This window comes from Mustela putorius, unplaced genomic scaffold (assembly GCF_011764305.1).
Source record: "Mustela putorius furo isolate JIRA1106 unplaced genomic scaffold, ASM1176430v1.1 tig00000275_pilon_pilon_pilon, whole genome shotgun sequence".
Classification (NCBI taxonomy): domain Eukaryota; kingdom Metazoa; phylum Chordata; class Mammalia; order Carnivora; family Mustelidae; genus Mustela; species Mustela putorius.
The window spans coordinates 17925385-17942804 of NW_025421341.1; the positions used below are offsets into that span (position 1 = coordinate 17925385).

General features: G+C 36.0%; 1 protein-coding gene across 2 annotated transcripts in view; it reads left to right on the top strand.

The window, feature by feature from the left end:
• SPAG16 (sperm associated antigen 16) overlaps window positions 1–17420 on the top strand; it is a 1017727-nt gene that overhangs the window by 35292 nt on the left and 965015 nt on the right. For both annotated transcript variants that reach the window (XM_045078716.1, XM_004767008.3), the window contains 2 exons: window positions 7135–7242; window positions 16206–16323. In XM_045078716.1, coding sequence (XP_044934651.1) covers window positions 7135–7242; window positions 16206–16323 — 226 coding nt within the window. The remainder of the gene's footprint in view (window positions 1–7134; window positions 7243–16205; window positions 16324–17420) is intronic.

Sequence of the window (17420 nt, forward strand, 5' to 3'; positions counted from 1 at the left end):
TGTTTCATTTATTCTTTTCCTACCCCCTTAACCCCCCCCATATTGCATCTCCACTTCCTCATATCAGGGAGATCATATGATAGCTGTCTTTCTCCAATTGACTTATTTCGCTAAGCATGATACCCTCTAGTTCCATCCACATCGTCGCGAATGGGAAGATTTCATTTCTTTTGATGGTTGCATAGTGTTCCATTGTGTATATATACCACCTCTTCTTTATCCATTCATCTGTTGATGGACATCTAGGTTCTTTCCATAGTTTGGCTATTGTAGACATTGCTGCTATAAACATTTGGGTGTTTATAGAACACTACGGATCACTATGTTTGTATCTTTAGGGTAAATACCCAGTAGTACAATTGCTGGGTCATAGGGTAGTTCTATTTTCAACATTTTGAGGAACCTCCATGCTGTTTTCCAGAGAGGTTGCACCAGCTTGCATTCCCACCAACAATGTAGGAGGGTTCCCCTTTCTCCGCATCATCTCCAGCATCTGTCATTTCCTAACTTGCTAATTTTAGCCATTCTGACTGGTGTGAGATGATATTTCATTGTGGTTTTGATTTGTATTTCCCTGATGCCAAGTGATATGGAGCACTTTTTCATGTGTCTGTTGGCCATCTGGATGTCTTCTTTGCAGAAATTCCTGTTCTTGTCTTCTGCCCATTTCTTGGTTGGATTATTTGTTTTTTGGGTGTTGAGTTTGCTAAGTTCTTTATAGATTTTGGATATTAGCCCTTTATCTGATATGTCATTTGCAGATATCTTCTCCTATTCTGTCACTTGTCTTTTGGTTTTATTAACTGTTTCCTTTGCTGTGCAAAAGCTTTTGATCTTGATGAAGTCCCAATAGTTCATTTTTGCCCTTGCTTCCCTTGCCTTTGGTGAAATTCCTAGGAAGAAGTTGCTGAGGCTGAGGTCAAAGAGGTTGCTGCTTGTGTTCTCAAGGATTTTGATGGATTCCTTTCTCACATTGAGGTCCTTCATCCATTTTGAGTGTGTTTTCATGTGTGGTGTAAGGAAATGGTACAATTTCATTTTTCTGCATGTGGCTGTCCAATTTTCCCAACACCATTTATTGAAGAGGCTGTCTTTTTTCCATTGGACATTCTTTCCTGCTTTGTCGAAGATTATTTGACCATAGAGTTGAGGGTCTATTTCTGGGCTCTCTATTCTGTTCCATTGATCTACGTGTCTGTTTTTGTGCCAGTACCATGTTGTCTTGATGATGACAGCTTTGTAATAGAGCTTGAAGTCTGGAATTGTGATGCCACCAACTTGGGTTTCTTTTTCGACATTCCTTTGGCTATTCCAGGTCTTTTCTGGTTCCATATAAGTTTTAGGATTATTTGTTCCATTTCTTTGAAAAAAATGGATGGTACTTTGATAGGAATTGCATTAAATATGTAGATTGCTTTAGGTAGCATAGACATTTTCACAATATTTATTCTTCCAATCCATGAGCATGGAACATTTTTCCATTTCTTTGTGTCTTCCTCAATTTCTTTCATGAGTACTTTATAGTTTTCTGAGTATAGATTCTTAGCCCCTTTGGTTAGGTTTATTCCTAGGTATCTTATAGTTTTGGGTGCAATTGTAAACGGGATTGACTCCTTAATTCCTCTTTCTTCTGTCTTGGTGTAGAGAAATGCAACTGATTTCTGTGCATTGATTTTATATCCTGACACTTTACTGAATTCCTGTACAAGTTCTAGAAGTTTTGGAGTGGAGTCTTTTGGGTTTTCTACATATAGTATCATATCATATGTGAAGAGTGATAGTTTGACTACTTCTTTATCGATTTGGATGCCTTTAATTTCCTTTTGTTGTCTGATTGCTGAGGCTAGGACTTCTAGTACTATGTTGAATAGCAGTGGTGATAATGGACATCCCTGCCATGTTCCTGACCTTAGCAAAAATGTTTTCAGTTTTTCTCCATTGAGAATGATATTTGTGGTGGGTTTTTCATAGATGGCTTTGATAATATTGAGGTATGTGCCCTTTATCCCTACACTTTGAAGAGTTTTGATCAGGAAGGGATGCTGTACTTTGTCAAATGCTTTTTCAGCATCTATTGAGAGTATCATATGGTTCTTGTTCTTTCTTTTATTAATGTGTTGTGTCATACTGATTGATTTGCAGATGTTGAACCAACCTTGCAGCTCTGGGATAAATCCCACTTGGTCGTGGTGAATAACCCTTTTAATGTACTGTTGAATCCTATTGGCTAGTATTTTGGTGAGAATTTTCGCATCTGTGTTCATGAAGGATATTGGTCTGTAATTCTCTTTTTTGATGGGATCCTTGTCTAGTTTTGGGATCAAGGTGATGCTGGCCTCATGAGTTTGGAAGTTTTCCTTCCATTTCTATTTTTTGGAACAGTTTCAGGAGAATAGGAATTAGTTCTTCTTCAAATGTTTGGTAGAATTCTCCTGGGAAGCCATCTGGCCCTGGGCTTTTGTTTGTTTGGAGATTTTTGATGACTGTTTAAATCTCCTTACTGGTTATGGGTCTTCAGGCTTTCTATTTCTTCCTGGTTCAGTTGTGGTAGTTTGTATGTCTCTAGGAATACACCCATTTCTTCCAGATTGTCAAATTTGTTGGCATAGAATTGCTCATAGTATGTTCTTGTAAGTCTTTGTATTTCTTTGGTGTTAGTTGTGATCTCTCCTCTTTCATTCATGATTTTATTTATTGTGTCCTTTCTCTTTCCTTTTTGATAAGTCTGGCCAGGGGCTTATCAATCTTATTAATTCTTTGAAAGAACCATCTCCTCGTTTTGTTGATTTGTTCTATTTTTTTTTCATTTCTATTTCATAGTTTTCTGCTCTGATCTTTATGATTTCTTTTCTCCTGCTGGGTTTAGAGTTTCATTCTTGTTCTTTCTCCAGCTCCTTTAGGTGTAGGGTTAGGTTGTGTACTTGAGACCTTTCTTGTTTCTTGAGAAAGGCTTGTACCGCTATATATTTTCCTCACAGGACTGCCTTTGTTGTGTTCCACAGATTTTGAACTGTTGTGTTTTCATAATCATTTGTTTCCATGAATTTTTTCAATTCTTCTGTAATTTCCTTGGTGACCCATTCATTCTTTAGAAGGATGCTGTTTAGTCTCCCTATATTTGGATTCTTTCCAAATTTCCTCTTGTGATTGAGTTCTAGCTTCAGAGCATTGTGGTCTGAAAATATGCAGGGAATGATCCCAATCTTTTGACACCAGTTGAGACCTGATTTAGGACCCAGAATGTGATCTATTCTGGAGAATGTTCCATGTGCACTAGAGAAGAATGTGTATTCTATTGCTTTGGGATGAAATGTTCTGAATATATCTGTGATGTCCATCTGGTCCAGGGTGTCATTTAATGCCTTTATTTCCTTGTTGATCTTTTGCTTGGATGACCTGTCCATTTTAGTGAGGGGAATGCTAAAGTGCCCTATGATTATTGTATTATTGTTGATGTGTTTCTTTGATTTTGTTATTAATTGGTTTATATAGTTGGCTGCTCCCACATTAGGGACATAGATATTTAAAATTGTTAGATCTTCTTGTTGGAAAGACCCTTTGAGTATGATATAGTGTCCTTCCTTGTCTCTTACTATAGTCTTTGGCTTAAAATCTAATTGATCTGATATAAGGATTGCCACCCCTGCTTTCTTTTGATGTCCATTAGCATGGCAAATTGTTTTCCACACCCTCACTTTAAATCTGGAGGTGTCTTCGGGTCTAAAATGAGTTTCTTATAGGCAACATATAGGTGGGTTTTGTTTTTTTATCCATTCTAATACCCTGTGTCTGTTGATTGGGGCATTTAGCCCATTAACAGTAACTATTGAGAGATATGAATTTAGTGCCATTGTATTGCCTTTAAGGTGATTGTTACTGTATATTGTGTCTGTCCCTTTCTGATCTACTACTTTTAGACTTTCTCTTTGCTTAGAGAACCCCTTTCAATATTTCCTGTAGAGCTGGTTTGGTGTTTGCAAATTCTTCACTTTTTGTTTGTCCTGGAAACTTTTAATCTTTCCTATTTTCAATGATAGCCTAACTGGATGTAGTATTGTTTGCTGCATATTTTTCTCATTTAGTGCTCTGAATATATCATGCCAGCTCTTTCTGGCTGGCCAGGTCTCTGTGGATAAGTCTGTTGTCAATCTAATATTTTTACCATTGTATGTTACAGACTTCTATTCCCGGGCAGCTTTCAGGATTTTCCCTTTGTCACTAAGACTTGTAAATTTTACTATTAGGTGATGGGGTGTGTGGACCTATTCTTTTTGATTTTGAGGGGGGTTCTCTGTACCTCCTGGATTTTGATGGTTTTTCCTTTTGCCATATTAGGGAAATTCTCTCCAATAATTCTCTCCAATATACCTTCTGCTCCCCTCTCTCTTTCTTCTTCTTCTGGAATCCCAATTATTCTAACGTTGTTTCATCTTATGGTGTCAATTATCTCTTGAATTCTGCCTTCGTGGTCCAGGAGCTGTTTGTCCTTCTTTTGCTCAGTTTCTTTATTCTCCATCATTTGGTCTTCTATATCACTAATTCTTTCTTCTGCCTCATTTATCCTAGCAGTGAGAGCCTCCATTTTTATTGCACCTCATTAATAGCTTTTTTGATTTCAACTTGGTTAGATTTTAGTTCTTTTATTTCTCTAGAGAGGGCTTTTATATCTCCCAAAAGGGCTTCTCTAATATCTTCCATTCCTTTTTTGAGCCTGGCTAGAACCTTGAGAATCTTCATTCTGAACTCTAGATCTGACATTACCAGTATCTGTATTGTTTAGGTCCCTAGCCTTTAGTACTGCCTCTTGTTCTTTTTTTTGTGGTGAATTTTTCTGCCTTGTCATTTTGTGCAGATAAGAGTATATGAAGGAGCAAGTAAAATACTAAAAGGGTGACAAAGACCCCAGCAAAATACGCTTTAACCAAATCAGAAGAGACCCTAAATCATGGAGGGGGGGATAAAGGGGATAAAAAGAGGTTCAGAAAAAAAAGAGAGACCAAAAAAAGAAAACAAATGAAAAAATATAAAAAAGAAAAAAATATATATATAAGATAAACTAGTTAAAAAATGTTAAAAAAGAAAAGGGTAAAAGTTAAAAAAAATTAGCAGAAGAAAAAAAATTGAAAAAAAATTAACTGCAAGATTAAAGAATCATTAGGAGAAAGCCATGAGTTCCGTGCTTTGCTTTCTCTTCCTCTGGAATTCTGCTGCTCTCCTTGGTATTGAACCTGCACTCCCTGGTATGTGAACTTGGTCCTGGCTGGATTTCTTATTGATCTTTTGGGGAAGGGTCCTGTTGTAGTGATTCTCAAGTGTCTTTGTCCCAGGCGGAATTGCACCACCCTTACTAGGGGCCAGGCTGAGTAATCTGCTCAGGTTTGCTTTTGGGAGCTTTTGTTCCCTGAATGCTTTCCGTAGAGTTCTGTAGGACGGGAATGAAAATGGCAGCCTCCCAATCTCCGGCCTGGAGGAGCTGAGGGCTTGGGGCCCCAGTCCTCAGTGTGCCCTCAGAGAATAGCGCCCAATCACTCCCGTCTCCCTGGCCTCGGACCATGCTCTGAGCTCACCCAGCCTGCAACCGGTTCAAGGTAACCCTGAGCTGTAAGCTCAATGTTGGCTCTGTCTCTGTAGCCAGCTTCCCCGTTCCAATACCCGCAAGCTCTGCGACACTCACACCCCCGATCCTTCTGTCACCCTGCGGGACTTGAGCCTACACTGACCCCGCGTGGGCTTCACCCTGGTTTAGCCTCTGGAGCGATGTCCCTCAGTGGAACAGACTTAAATGTCCTGATTTTGTGCTCCGTTGCTCTGCGGCTTGCCGGCAGCCAGCCCCTTCCCGCATGGTCTATCTTCCCATCGCTTTGAATTCACTTCTCTGCCAGTCCTACCTTTCAGTAAGTGGTTGAATTTTTGTTTCTAAAATTGCTGTTCTTCTTGTCTTCGATCTCCCATTGGATTTGTAGGTGTTTGCAATGTTTAGATAAGCTATTTAGCTTATCTCCTGCTACCTGATGTAGTCTCTGCCTGCTACCTCTCCGCCATCTTGACTCCTCTCTCTACAACATCTTTTTTTGTTTTTTTAAACATTTTTATTTATTTATTTGACAGACAGATCACAAGTAGGCAGAGAGGCAGGCAGAGAGAAAGAGGAGGAAGCAGGCTCCCCACTCAGCAGAGAGCCCGATGTGGGGCTCAATCCCGGGACCCTGGGATCATGACCCGAGCCGAAGGCAGAGTCTTTAACCCACTAAGCCACCCAGGTGCTCTTACAACAGCTTTTTAATGTAAGAAGTCCAAACTTGTGATCCCTCCAGCTTTGCTTTTCTTTTTCAAGGTTGCCTTGGCTATTTGTTGTCTTTTGTGGTTCCATATAAGTTTAAGGATTGTTTGTTCTGTGTGGCAAATGCTACTGGTATTTTGATGGAGATTGCATTAAATGTGTGGATTGCTTTGGCAGACATTTTAACAATATTTGTTCTTCCAGTTCGTCAATACACGGGATGTCTTTTCATTTCTTTGTGTCATCTTCAATTTTTTTCATCAGTGTTTTATGGTTTTCAGACTTCAGCTCTTTTACCTCTTTGGTTAGGTTTATTCCTAGGTATCATGGTTTTAGTGCAATTAAAAATAAGATTTATTCCTTTATTTCTTTTTCTGCTGCTTCATTATTAGTATATAGAAACTCAGTAGATTTTTGTATGTTGATTTTGTATCCTGGGACTTTACTGAAATCATCTGTTGGTTCTAGCAGTTTTTTGGTGGAGTCTTTGGGGTTTTTCATCTAGAATATCATGTCATCTGCAAATAGTGAAAGTTTGACTTCTTCCCTCCAATTTGGATGCCTTTTGTTTCATTTTTTTTTCTGATTGCTGTGGCTAGGACTTCCAATAATACTATGTCAAATAAGAGTGGTGAGAGTGGACAACACTGTTTTGTTCCTGAACAGAGGAAAAGCTCTCAGTTTTCTCTCAATTTGGTTGATATTGCTGTGGGTTTTTCATACATGATCCTTATTATGTTGAGGCATGTTATTTTTAAACCTACTTTGTTTAGGGTTTTTATCATGAATTAATGTTTTACTTTTTCAAATGCTTTTTTCAAATTAGTAGTGATTTTTAAAATTATTATTTTCAGCAAGGCCAGAGAAGATCTGCTGAAAACTCAAAAAGAGCGTGATTTTCACCGAATGCACCATAAGCGAATAGTCCAGGAAAAGAATAAATTAATTAATGACCTCAAAGGGTAAGCTGCTAATATTTGTTGGCGTATTTATTAAAGAGTTATTTAATTAATGTTAAGTACACTTGGCTATGGCAGAAGGTTTGAGGTAAAACAATCATTCAACATTTATTGAGTGTTTACTGTTTGCCAGACTATACTATGTGTGTGAAATACAAAAACAAGTTTAGGTCCTTGCTCTCAAGATTCCCAGAGACTTCTAGGGTGTGTGATAGGGGAGGAGTTAAACTGAAATATTCTGCAGTGTTATTATGCTAACCAAGGATGGTCACTCTAACCAGAATGAGGTGTAAGAAGGTTCAGGAACCTATTTGTAGAGGAATTCTGAAGTATTAGTTAACAAATGGAGTGGGGAGCAGGGTGCTCTGGACAGACAGTACATACTGTGCAAAGGCACCAAGTCATGAAGAAATATGGCATATTCACCATATTTTATGCATAGCAAATAAGTGCAAAAGCTGTTTGACAGGAGTGACATGGAGAGGGTGCATATACTGAATGGCCTTGAATTTACGCAGAGGTTTTAGAAATTATTTTAAAAATATTACTGTTTTATTTTCCCTTCTCCCTTTCTCTCCTACTTCCAAATTAAAGAAAGAAACTTCCTTTCCAAAAAAAAACAGAGAACAAGAAAATAACTTATAATCCTTAATGGGAATTTTCTTTTATTTGTTCTAGGGCAATGCTATCCCATAGAACTTTCTGTGATGTTATAAATATTCTATATCTGTACTGTCTAATACAATAGCTACTAATTCACATGTTGTGTTAATCACTGATCATGTGACTAGCACAACCATGGGATTAGATTTCTAATTTTATTTATTTATTTATTTAAGATTTTTATTTATTTGACATAAAGAGAGAGCACAAGTAGGGGGAATGGCAGGCAGAGGGAAAGGGAGAAGCAGGCTCCCTGCTAAGCAGAGAGCCCAACGTGGGGCTTGATTCCAAGACCCTGAGTGGAAGGGAGACACGTAACTGACTGTGCCACCCACACACCCCATTTCTAACTTTATTTAATTTTAATTAAGTTTAATTTTAATTCCACATGTAGCTATAGCTACTTATGGGACAATACAATTTAGGGATGGTAATGACAGTTGTCTTTCATAGATGAGTATGGTTATTGTGGCTCTTATGATTTCTAAATCATAGGCTGTCCCATGAAGCTTCAGAATCAATGTACTTAAATGTATTAAGTTGTAGAAACTAGAGTTTTTCTTACTTTTCTTAAATTAAGTGTCTGTAGGAATAAAACACTATTTTAAGAGGGAAATTGCATTAACTTACAAAAAGGACTTTGAAAATGTTTATTCTTTGACTTTAACCAATTATTTTGGTCCAGTATTTTGGTTTGAATTTCTTGGTTCATAAAATTGTTCTTAGTTCAGAGAAATTCAGGAAAAAAAATTTTCAAAAAGATTTGTTCCCTTTTTAACTTAAATGGTAACTGAGAAGTAGTACAGTATAATGGAAAGAGCTTGGATTTGGTCTCAAGTAAACATTGGAAGCCTGGCTTCACCACTTACCTTTAGATGGCTGTTGTATTTTGTTTCTTCTCTTTAACAATGTTGATGATATATTTTGGATCAGTATGTATACATACATGACACAGTACATGGAATATAATAAATGGCAGGGTTTTTTTTTTTTGCATATACCATAACATTGAAAGTGTATGTTGAATATATACTACTTGATCTAGATTTCCCTTTTGCATTTTTATACAGGTCTTTTCAGAAGTATATATTGTATTTTGTTTTAAAAGTACATTCTTTAAATTTGGGAATTGTTCTGCACTCAGGACAATATAGGGGCCTGTTGTTCCTACTGGTCATGCTGAAGCTCTTTAAAGGTAGCTAAACTTTTTCTTGTCCAAAGACAAATAATTGTTGTACCTTCATTAGGGTGAGCCACTTATTTACCCAGAGGAAAAGCCCAAAGGTATTTTAATAGTTTTTGTGTGTATGCACACACACATTGAGTTTGAATCACAGCACTTTCTTTCACAGAAAATTCACAGGATTGACTCTATTCCCACTATCTGTGATAATTCAAACAGGTTTCAGTACTTCAGTTTTTTGGGTATATAACAGTTTAAGGGCACCTTTGTATCAAATTGTGGCACCTGAAATATGATTGTTCACTGTTACTACTTGGATATTCTACCCTTTGGTAAATTGACTTTTTTAAGTTTTTTTTTTCTTGTGTCTGTAGCCCATGTTTAAAAATATATCAGAGCTCTTAAATTTCCTAATATGTTTAAAAGGAATACTATTGTACTTGATTTAATGTAAAAATTCAGCATTTTCGGATTATACTTTTTGTAATCTTTAGGGGCCCTGATGAAAAAAATCCAGATTATACTTTTTGTAATCTTTAGGGGCCTTGATGAAAAAAATCCACATTACACTGTAATATAATTAACATTTGTGTATTCGACTAGCCTTTATTTCCACATTTAAGCATTAAGAATAATGTCTCCATTTAACCATTTGGATGAATCACTAGTGTGTGTTTTCCAAGGACTTAAAACAAAATTTCAATAATATCAATAGGGTCACAAAGAAACTAGAGATGAAATTAATCACAGTGAACACTTCTGATAGTTGTACCATTGCATAATAAATCAACTATAAGGAAGAGTGTTTTTCATTTCAGGCTAAATTAGAGTCTAAGTTCTCTTTGTTAATATTTTACCCTAATATTTCAGTTGTATATCTATATTCCTTTCACTGTAAATCATAAAATGTCAGTCTTATTTTTTTTCTGTAAATTAGTTGATTTTTCCTATAGCTTTATAGTAGTTCTCATTTAACATGAATGTCTTGTGAATTTACTTATTTTCAGAATTATCGATTTCAAAATTTAGTACTTAAAAGCAGATGAATTATGAGCTACTTATGGAATTTACAGAACAGACACACTCTTTCAGACTGACTAAACAGAAGTTTTTTGTTTAAGTTTTTATTTAAATTCTAGTTGACATATAGTGTAATATTGGTTTAGGCGTAGAATTTAGAGAATCATCACTTACATACAACACCCAGCACTCCTCTGGAATTCTGCTGCTCTCCTTGGTATTGGCACTCATCACAAGCATCCTCATTAATATCCATCATCCATTTAGCCCAATTCCTTCCACCTCCCCTCCAGCAAATGTCCATTTGTTCTCTGTATAATTAAGAGTCACTTATGGTTTCCTTCCTCTCTCTTTTTGTTCCCCTTCCCCTATGTTCATCTGTTTTGTTTCTTAAATTCTACATATGAGTGAAGTCCTATGGTGTTTGTCCTTCTCTGACTGACTTATTTTGCTTAATATAATACACTCCAGCTCCATCTGCATTGTTACAGATGTTAAAATTTCATTCTTTTTGATGGCTGAGCAATATTCCTCTGTGTGTGTGTGTGTGTGTGCACTCACAACATATATTCTTTATCCATTCACCAGTCGATAAATATTTGGGCTCCTTCCATAATTTGGCTGTTGTTGATAGTGCTGCTATAAACATTAGGGTGCAGGTGTCCCTTTGAAACAGTATTTTTTATCCTTGAGGTAAATACCTAGTAGTGTAATTGCTAGGTCATAAGGTAGTTCTGTTTTGAACTCGAGGAGCTTCCATACTGTTTTCCAGAATGTCTGTACCAGTATGCATCCCCACCAACAGTTTAAGAGTGTTTGTGTTTCTCTGCATCCTTGCCAACAGGTTTTTTTAAATGTTGTTTCCTTGTTATATCCTAGTGGTATTCTACATGATGCTAATTCTTGGGATAGAGGATTATCAAGTCATATCCCATGAATGAGTTAGATGCTAAAGTTAGTAAATACAGGAAAAGTTGTTCCATCAATAGCAATCAATCAATCAGTTTGTCCACAAATTACAATGCACATTGTTTTGTGTATAGAACTCTGTACCTGAATACGTGTTTATGAATATACAATATTCATGGAAGTGTACAGCATACAGCAAAGAGTATAGAGTTAAGCACATTAAATGGAATGAGTAATAGAACTGTACATACTACTTACATTTTTATTTTATTACTCTCTCATGCTTTACTGAAAATGGTTGAATTTTAATATGCAAAATATATATTAAATGTATATGTAACTTTATTTCTTAGACTTTATTACTGTCAGCAATGAGGTATAATAATAAGTTATATTAAGATAAATATGACTTACAAACCAATGACTTTTATACTTCTGTGAAAATATTTTGCAAAACAAGGACTCCTTTTATTTTTATAAAGATTGTATTCATTTATTTAAGAGAGAGCACATAAGTTGGGGGAGGAGCTGAAGGAGGGAGAGAAGGACAAGCAAACCCCCTGCTGAGCAGAGAGCCTGACTTGGAACTCCATCCCAGGATGCTGAGATCATGACCTGAGTTGAAGTCAGGCTTAACTGACTGAACCACCCAGGTGCCCGCTTGTTTTTATTATTATTTTTTTTTAATAGGAAGGCCTTTAAAATTATTTTGGGGCTCTTCTGCTTGCCACCCTGTCAGAGTAACTGGTATAGAACTAGCTTTCCAACTGCTAATAGATGAGCTCTTCAACTGTAATGAACTACAAAACTGAATGTAATTTTAGGCAGCTGTTTTTTTCAGATGTTGGAAAATTGACAGAGTAGGTCTGTGATGCCTAAGAGAAGGGAACCCTTTAAAGCGAGTGGCATAATCACCTTAGATTTTGACCCAGAAATACTATTCAAACAATAGTGTGACAAAGTAGAACTCAGAGCACAGTAGTCTTGATTAACTGATGAGGGATCTCATTAGGGCTGCCAAGGGAGCTAGAATTTGCAGAATAGGATACACAAAAGGTGGAAGGTACATGAAAGAAATTTAAGAAATATTTGTAGTAGTTTCCTTTAATCTTTTGACCAAATACTAAGTTGTGGAATAGTGAGAGAATGATGCCTACAAAGAACAGCTGCTGGAAAACTGTGAGCTCAGTGGAGATTCCGGAGTTTGCAGATACAGGAATTCTGACCAGCTACAGTGGAGGAACCTCCACTAAAAACTCTGAGCATTCAGTTAAGACCCTTGCTAAACCTGGGTAGGTCAGTAAGTTAAATGTCTGCCTTTACCTCAGGCCATGATCCTGGAGTCTCAGGAGAGAGCCCATGTCAGGTTCTCTGCTTGGTGGGGAATCTGCTTCTCCCTCTAGCCCACCTCACACATACTCTCCCTCTGTCTGTCTCTCTCTCTCTCAAATAAGCAAATAAAATCTTAAAAAAAATACCCTTGATAAACCGTATCATAGGAGTAGAGCTATTCTATCCCTAGAGAGGGAACTACTTTAAAGTTGCCTTAATTAAAGATTGAAAGTAAGCTTTGAAAAGCTCAAACTGCCCATCAGTATGCCAGGACAAAACTCTTTAAAGGAAGAGAACAAAGTTCAGATAAATATATGTCCAACATATGATAAAATATATAATATACATAGAAGTTGGAAAATGTGTCCCATATCCAAGAAAAAGTAGAAACAGACCCAGAAATAACAGGATTAGTAGATGAAGACTTCAAATCAGCTCTTATAAAATGTTTAGAACTTTAAATAAAATAATGAATATAATGAGTGAACAGTTGGGAAATAGCAGAAGTGAAATGGGAACTATAAACAACCAAATGGAAGTTCTCAAACTGAAAAATGTATTTGCAACAACAACAAAAAATCACTAAGAAGCTGAAAAGAGTTAATAGAGCCTCAGAGGGGAAAAAATGACTTAAAAAATAAACAGAATTGTGGCTGTGAGGCAATTTCAAGTAGTCTATCCTATGTCAGAAGACGACACTGGAGTGACTTTGATAGCTTCCTCATATATGTTAAAATTATTTATTCAAGGAATCTGGGATTGATCATTGGGTGGATACATGGACCAAATAAGCCCACTTTGAGCCAGACCTTAGCCATGATGTTACTTATTCTCTGGCCTCTGTAAATCCCCTTTCTAACATAGGGGCTGTGGTGTCATTCTGGTCATGTGGATATTCATAATAACTTCTTAAAATATCTTTTCCCAGTACATAGTCACACAAGTAAATGGCTGTAGGTAATTCTGTGGAAGAATAGGGATTGTCATCATAGTGTATAATTGCTGTAGTGTTATGGAGTTCCTTTTCTACTCTTTGTCACTAGGACAGCTCAAGGTACTTTCACTTTTCTGAGCATTCCAAGTTTCTAAGAGTCACCTCAGCAATGGCTTTATTGCATCCATTGGAGTATTTGTTTTAGTACTTGTAAAATCCAGTGTCTTATGCAAATTATTTTTATCCAGTCTTAGGTTATAGCCCTTTTTAGCATCTCAGAATCCAGTCTTTGGGGTGTTTTGGTTCCTGGTACTATATGATTAATTCTTACAGCAATTTGGATATATAGTTTCTTTTCTCCCTTACCAAACTATTAGCGTGTCTGTTAAGAAAGAAGGAAGTAGGACCAACTTTAGGAGGGCATCATTTATCTTTTGGGGAAGATACCTCCTCCACAGTTTGCAGCACAGCCAAAGTGTTAGCTCTCTCTAGGGAAGGAGACCAACGTCTGCATGCCCACCTGGCCTAAGGAGAAGGGATACAGAAACAACATCCCCAGGCTCATCCTGAGAATCAGAGAAAAAGAGGCCATTTCAATGAGATAATAAAGAGTCAGTTTATCAGGAAGTCATAATATGCATGACTCTAAGTAAGAGCTGCAAAATATATGAAACAAAATCTGATAGAACATAAAAATTCATATTTCCACAGTGACAAGTGGATATTTTAACCTTTATTTTTTAGCAATTATTAGAAAAATGGGCAAAAAGTCTCTTAGGTCTATAGAATAAGGCATCAATTAATTGAGTTTAATTGACATTCCTTGAATTCTACTTTGGACTTTTCATGTGTACAAAATAGGTAATATTTTGTGTCTAGACAAGTGTGTATTTATTTCAGAGAATTGTACAAAATGTGTTCTCTGACCACAACCAAATTAAATTAAAAATCAATGATGAAAAGCTCTCTGGAAAATTCCCAAATATTTGGAAATATAGTAACATAGTTCTAAATAGTCCATGAGTCAAAGAAGGAAGTGAGAAAGTATTTCAGTATGAATGGCTGAAGATGCAACATATTAAAAATAGTGGGATACAGCCAAAGCAATGCTTAAGGTAGAATTGATAGTTTTAAATGCCCATATTAGAGAAGAAAACTTTATACTAATAATCTAATCTTGTATTTTAGATGCTCAAAAAACCCCCACAAAAGCAGAGAAAGAAAAATAAATGAAATAATAATGAAAGAAAAAAATTATCAGAAACCAATAAATTAGAAAAGTAATAAACAAAAATAAATATATAAAAATGAAGTCATATGTTTGGAAATAGAATTGATGAAGTTGATAATAAAATTGGCAAGACTAGGTAGACTAATCGCCAAATGTAGAGTAACCAAGGCTGTCATTTATTGCTGTTGGAAGTGTAAATTAAAACCCAGCAAGTCAACTCCTAGGTATTTTTTCTAAGAGAAAGAGAGCCAAAAAATGTCTTTTTTTTTTTTATAAAGATTTCATTTATTTAATTGACAGAGATCACAAGTAGGCAGAGAGGCAGGCAGAGAGAGAGGAGGGAAAGCAGGATCCCTGCTGAGCAGAAAGCCTGATGTGGAGCTCAATCTCAGGACCCTGGATCATGACCTGAGCCAAAGTCAGAGGCTTTAACTCACTGAGCCATCCAGGCACCCCACCAAAAAATATCTTATATTACTCAGTGTAAGAATGTTCATAGCAACCTTATTCATAATGGCTCCAAGCTAAAAACAAACCAGTTCTTCACCAGTAGAATATTGAATAAACACATGGTATAATATACATATAAGGGAATGTGACTCACAATAAAAAGAAATGAATTACTGATACACACAACAGTCTGGAAGAATCTAAAAAACATGCTGAGTGAAAGAAGCCAGTTTCTGGCCTCATAGAATGAATTTGGAAGTTTTTCTTCCTTTTCTATTTTTTGTAATAGTTTGAGAAGAATAAGTATTACCTTTTCTTTAAATGTTTGGTAGAATTCGACTATGAAGCATGTGGTTCTGGGCTTTTGTTCAAACATGTTCAAATTCTCTATTTCTTCCTATTTCAGTTTATATGTTTCTAGAAATTTATCTGTTTCTTCCAGGTTACCCAATTTGTTGGCATATAGTTTTTCATAATCTCTTATAATTGCTTGTATTTCTGAGATGTTGATTGTTATATAAGAGAACATATTCTATGATTCCACATATATGGAGTTCTAGAATCTTTTGAGGTATTAGAAATGCTCTATATTTTGATAACAATATGGACTACCTGGGCAGGCATATTTCTGAAAACTGAACTGTAACATTTAAGCTCTGTATGTTTTACTCCAGGTAAATAAAAAAGGTAAAAAAATACATACATATTTTGAGGGCATTTTCGAATAAAACTGTTTCTTAAAGGTGCTTATATCATATGTTGAGTTGAACTATTTCTCCTATGAGATAATGAAATTTTTATACTTAATTTTCTTAATATAAGTTAATCAAGTTGTTTTGAAGACCATCCTTTAGCTTATTTTGATGTGGGTGACACTGTTTAATCTTCCGTTGTCTGCAGCACTTGTCTTTTTGATCATTATTTCTGAATTGATTAAAGAAACTGCAAGTTTTTCCTCTCAGTGAATGGCAGTCTTATGAGTACATGCTTGAATACAGCAAAACTGTTGGTAGGAAATAGAAAACTAGTTAACTCAAAAGAAATCTGACTTCTTTGTTTCTACCATATTTAGAGAAGTAGCATACCAAGTAATATTTCTGGCAATTCTTGGATTGCTATGTTGACCTTTATATAGTTACTCATTTTTTATTTGACTGCAAAAAAAGAGAGAAAAGGTTTAGATGTTAGATGGAAATCACTGATTTAACTCAATTACCCTTTAAGATGCCCTTTACTTTTCATAGGTTAAAGTTACATTATGCATCGTATGAACCGGCTCTCAGGGTGTTACATGAGAAGCACCACACTTTACTGAAGCAGAAAATGCTGACCTCTCTGGAAAGAGACAGAGCAGTTGGGCAGGTAAAGAGGCCGTCAAAGCCAACTCAAAATGATTTTTAACCATTCATTTTTTAATAATATAAGTAGAAATATTGGCTTTATTTCTGAGATAAATTTAAAAAGGTTTTGAACAATTATGTTGTTAAAGAGATTTATTTGGAAGTATTCATAAAATTATTTTGTTCCTTTTAGACCTATAAAGATTATATATTTAACCGAAACATAAATGTATAGGAGATACAAAGTATAGTTAGAGGAAAAAAACTCAGCCATTGTAAACATGGGCTTATTTATTTATTTTAATTTTTTAAAAGATTTTTATCTATCTATCTATTTTTCAGCGAGAGAGAAAGAGCGTAAGTAGGGGGAGCCGCAGGCAGAGGGAGAAACAAGCTCCCCTCTGAGCAAGGAGCCCATTCGGTACTCCATCCCAGGCCTCTGGGATCATGACCTGAGCCGAAGGCAGATGCTTAACATTTTGAGCCACCCAGGTGTCCCCAAACTTGGGTTTCAGTGCTAACTTTGACAACCATAAACATGGGCCTTAAACACTTTGAACTCAGATTTCTCGTGCAGAAAGTATAGCCACAATGACTTACTTGCTCTTTTAAAAACTATTTTTGTGAAATGTATGTGAGATAATGAGTAAAACTCCTTGGAATTTACACCCAAATGAATTCGACAACCCTAGTTTTGGACTCAATGTCAGTCATTTCTGCTTTTTAACACCCTTTTCCATTCTTCCTGGGGTTTTTTGCATAGGCATAGGACAGCGATGAGGAATATCTGATACAGAAATCAAGAAAGGTAGAACAAAATGTTTATGGGTCACTTAAAAAATATGTAACAGTTTATTAGAAAATATAAAAGTGCAACTATGCTTAACATTTTTTTATTGTTTTCTGTAGATTTTCAGTTTCGGCCAAACTTTCAGAAGCTACAATCACTTGCAAGATGGTTATATTCTTCCTTGAATGATTTTATTGTTAAGATATGCTTTAATCAAGTTGTATTTTGTCTGTTTTTGAGTGTAATTCTTAGCTACTAAAATGCAAAACATTACTTGTGTCTCCATGCTCCTTTGTGCTTGAATTTTGATTTTGTATTCTTGAATGTCT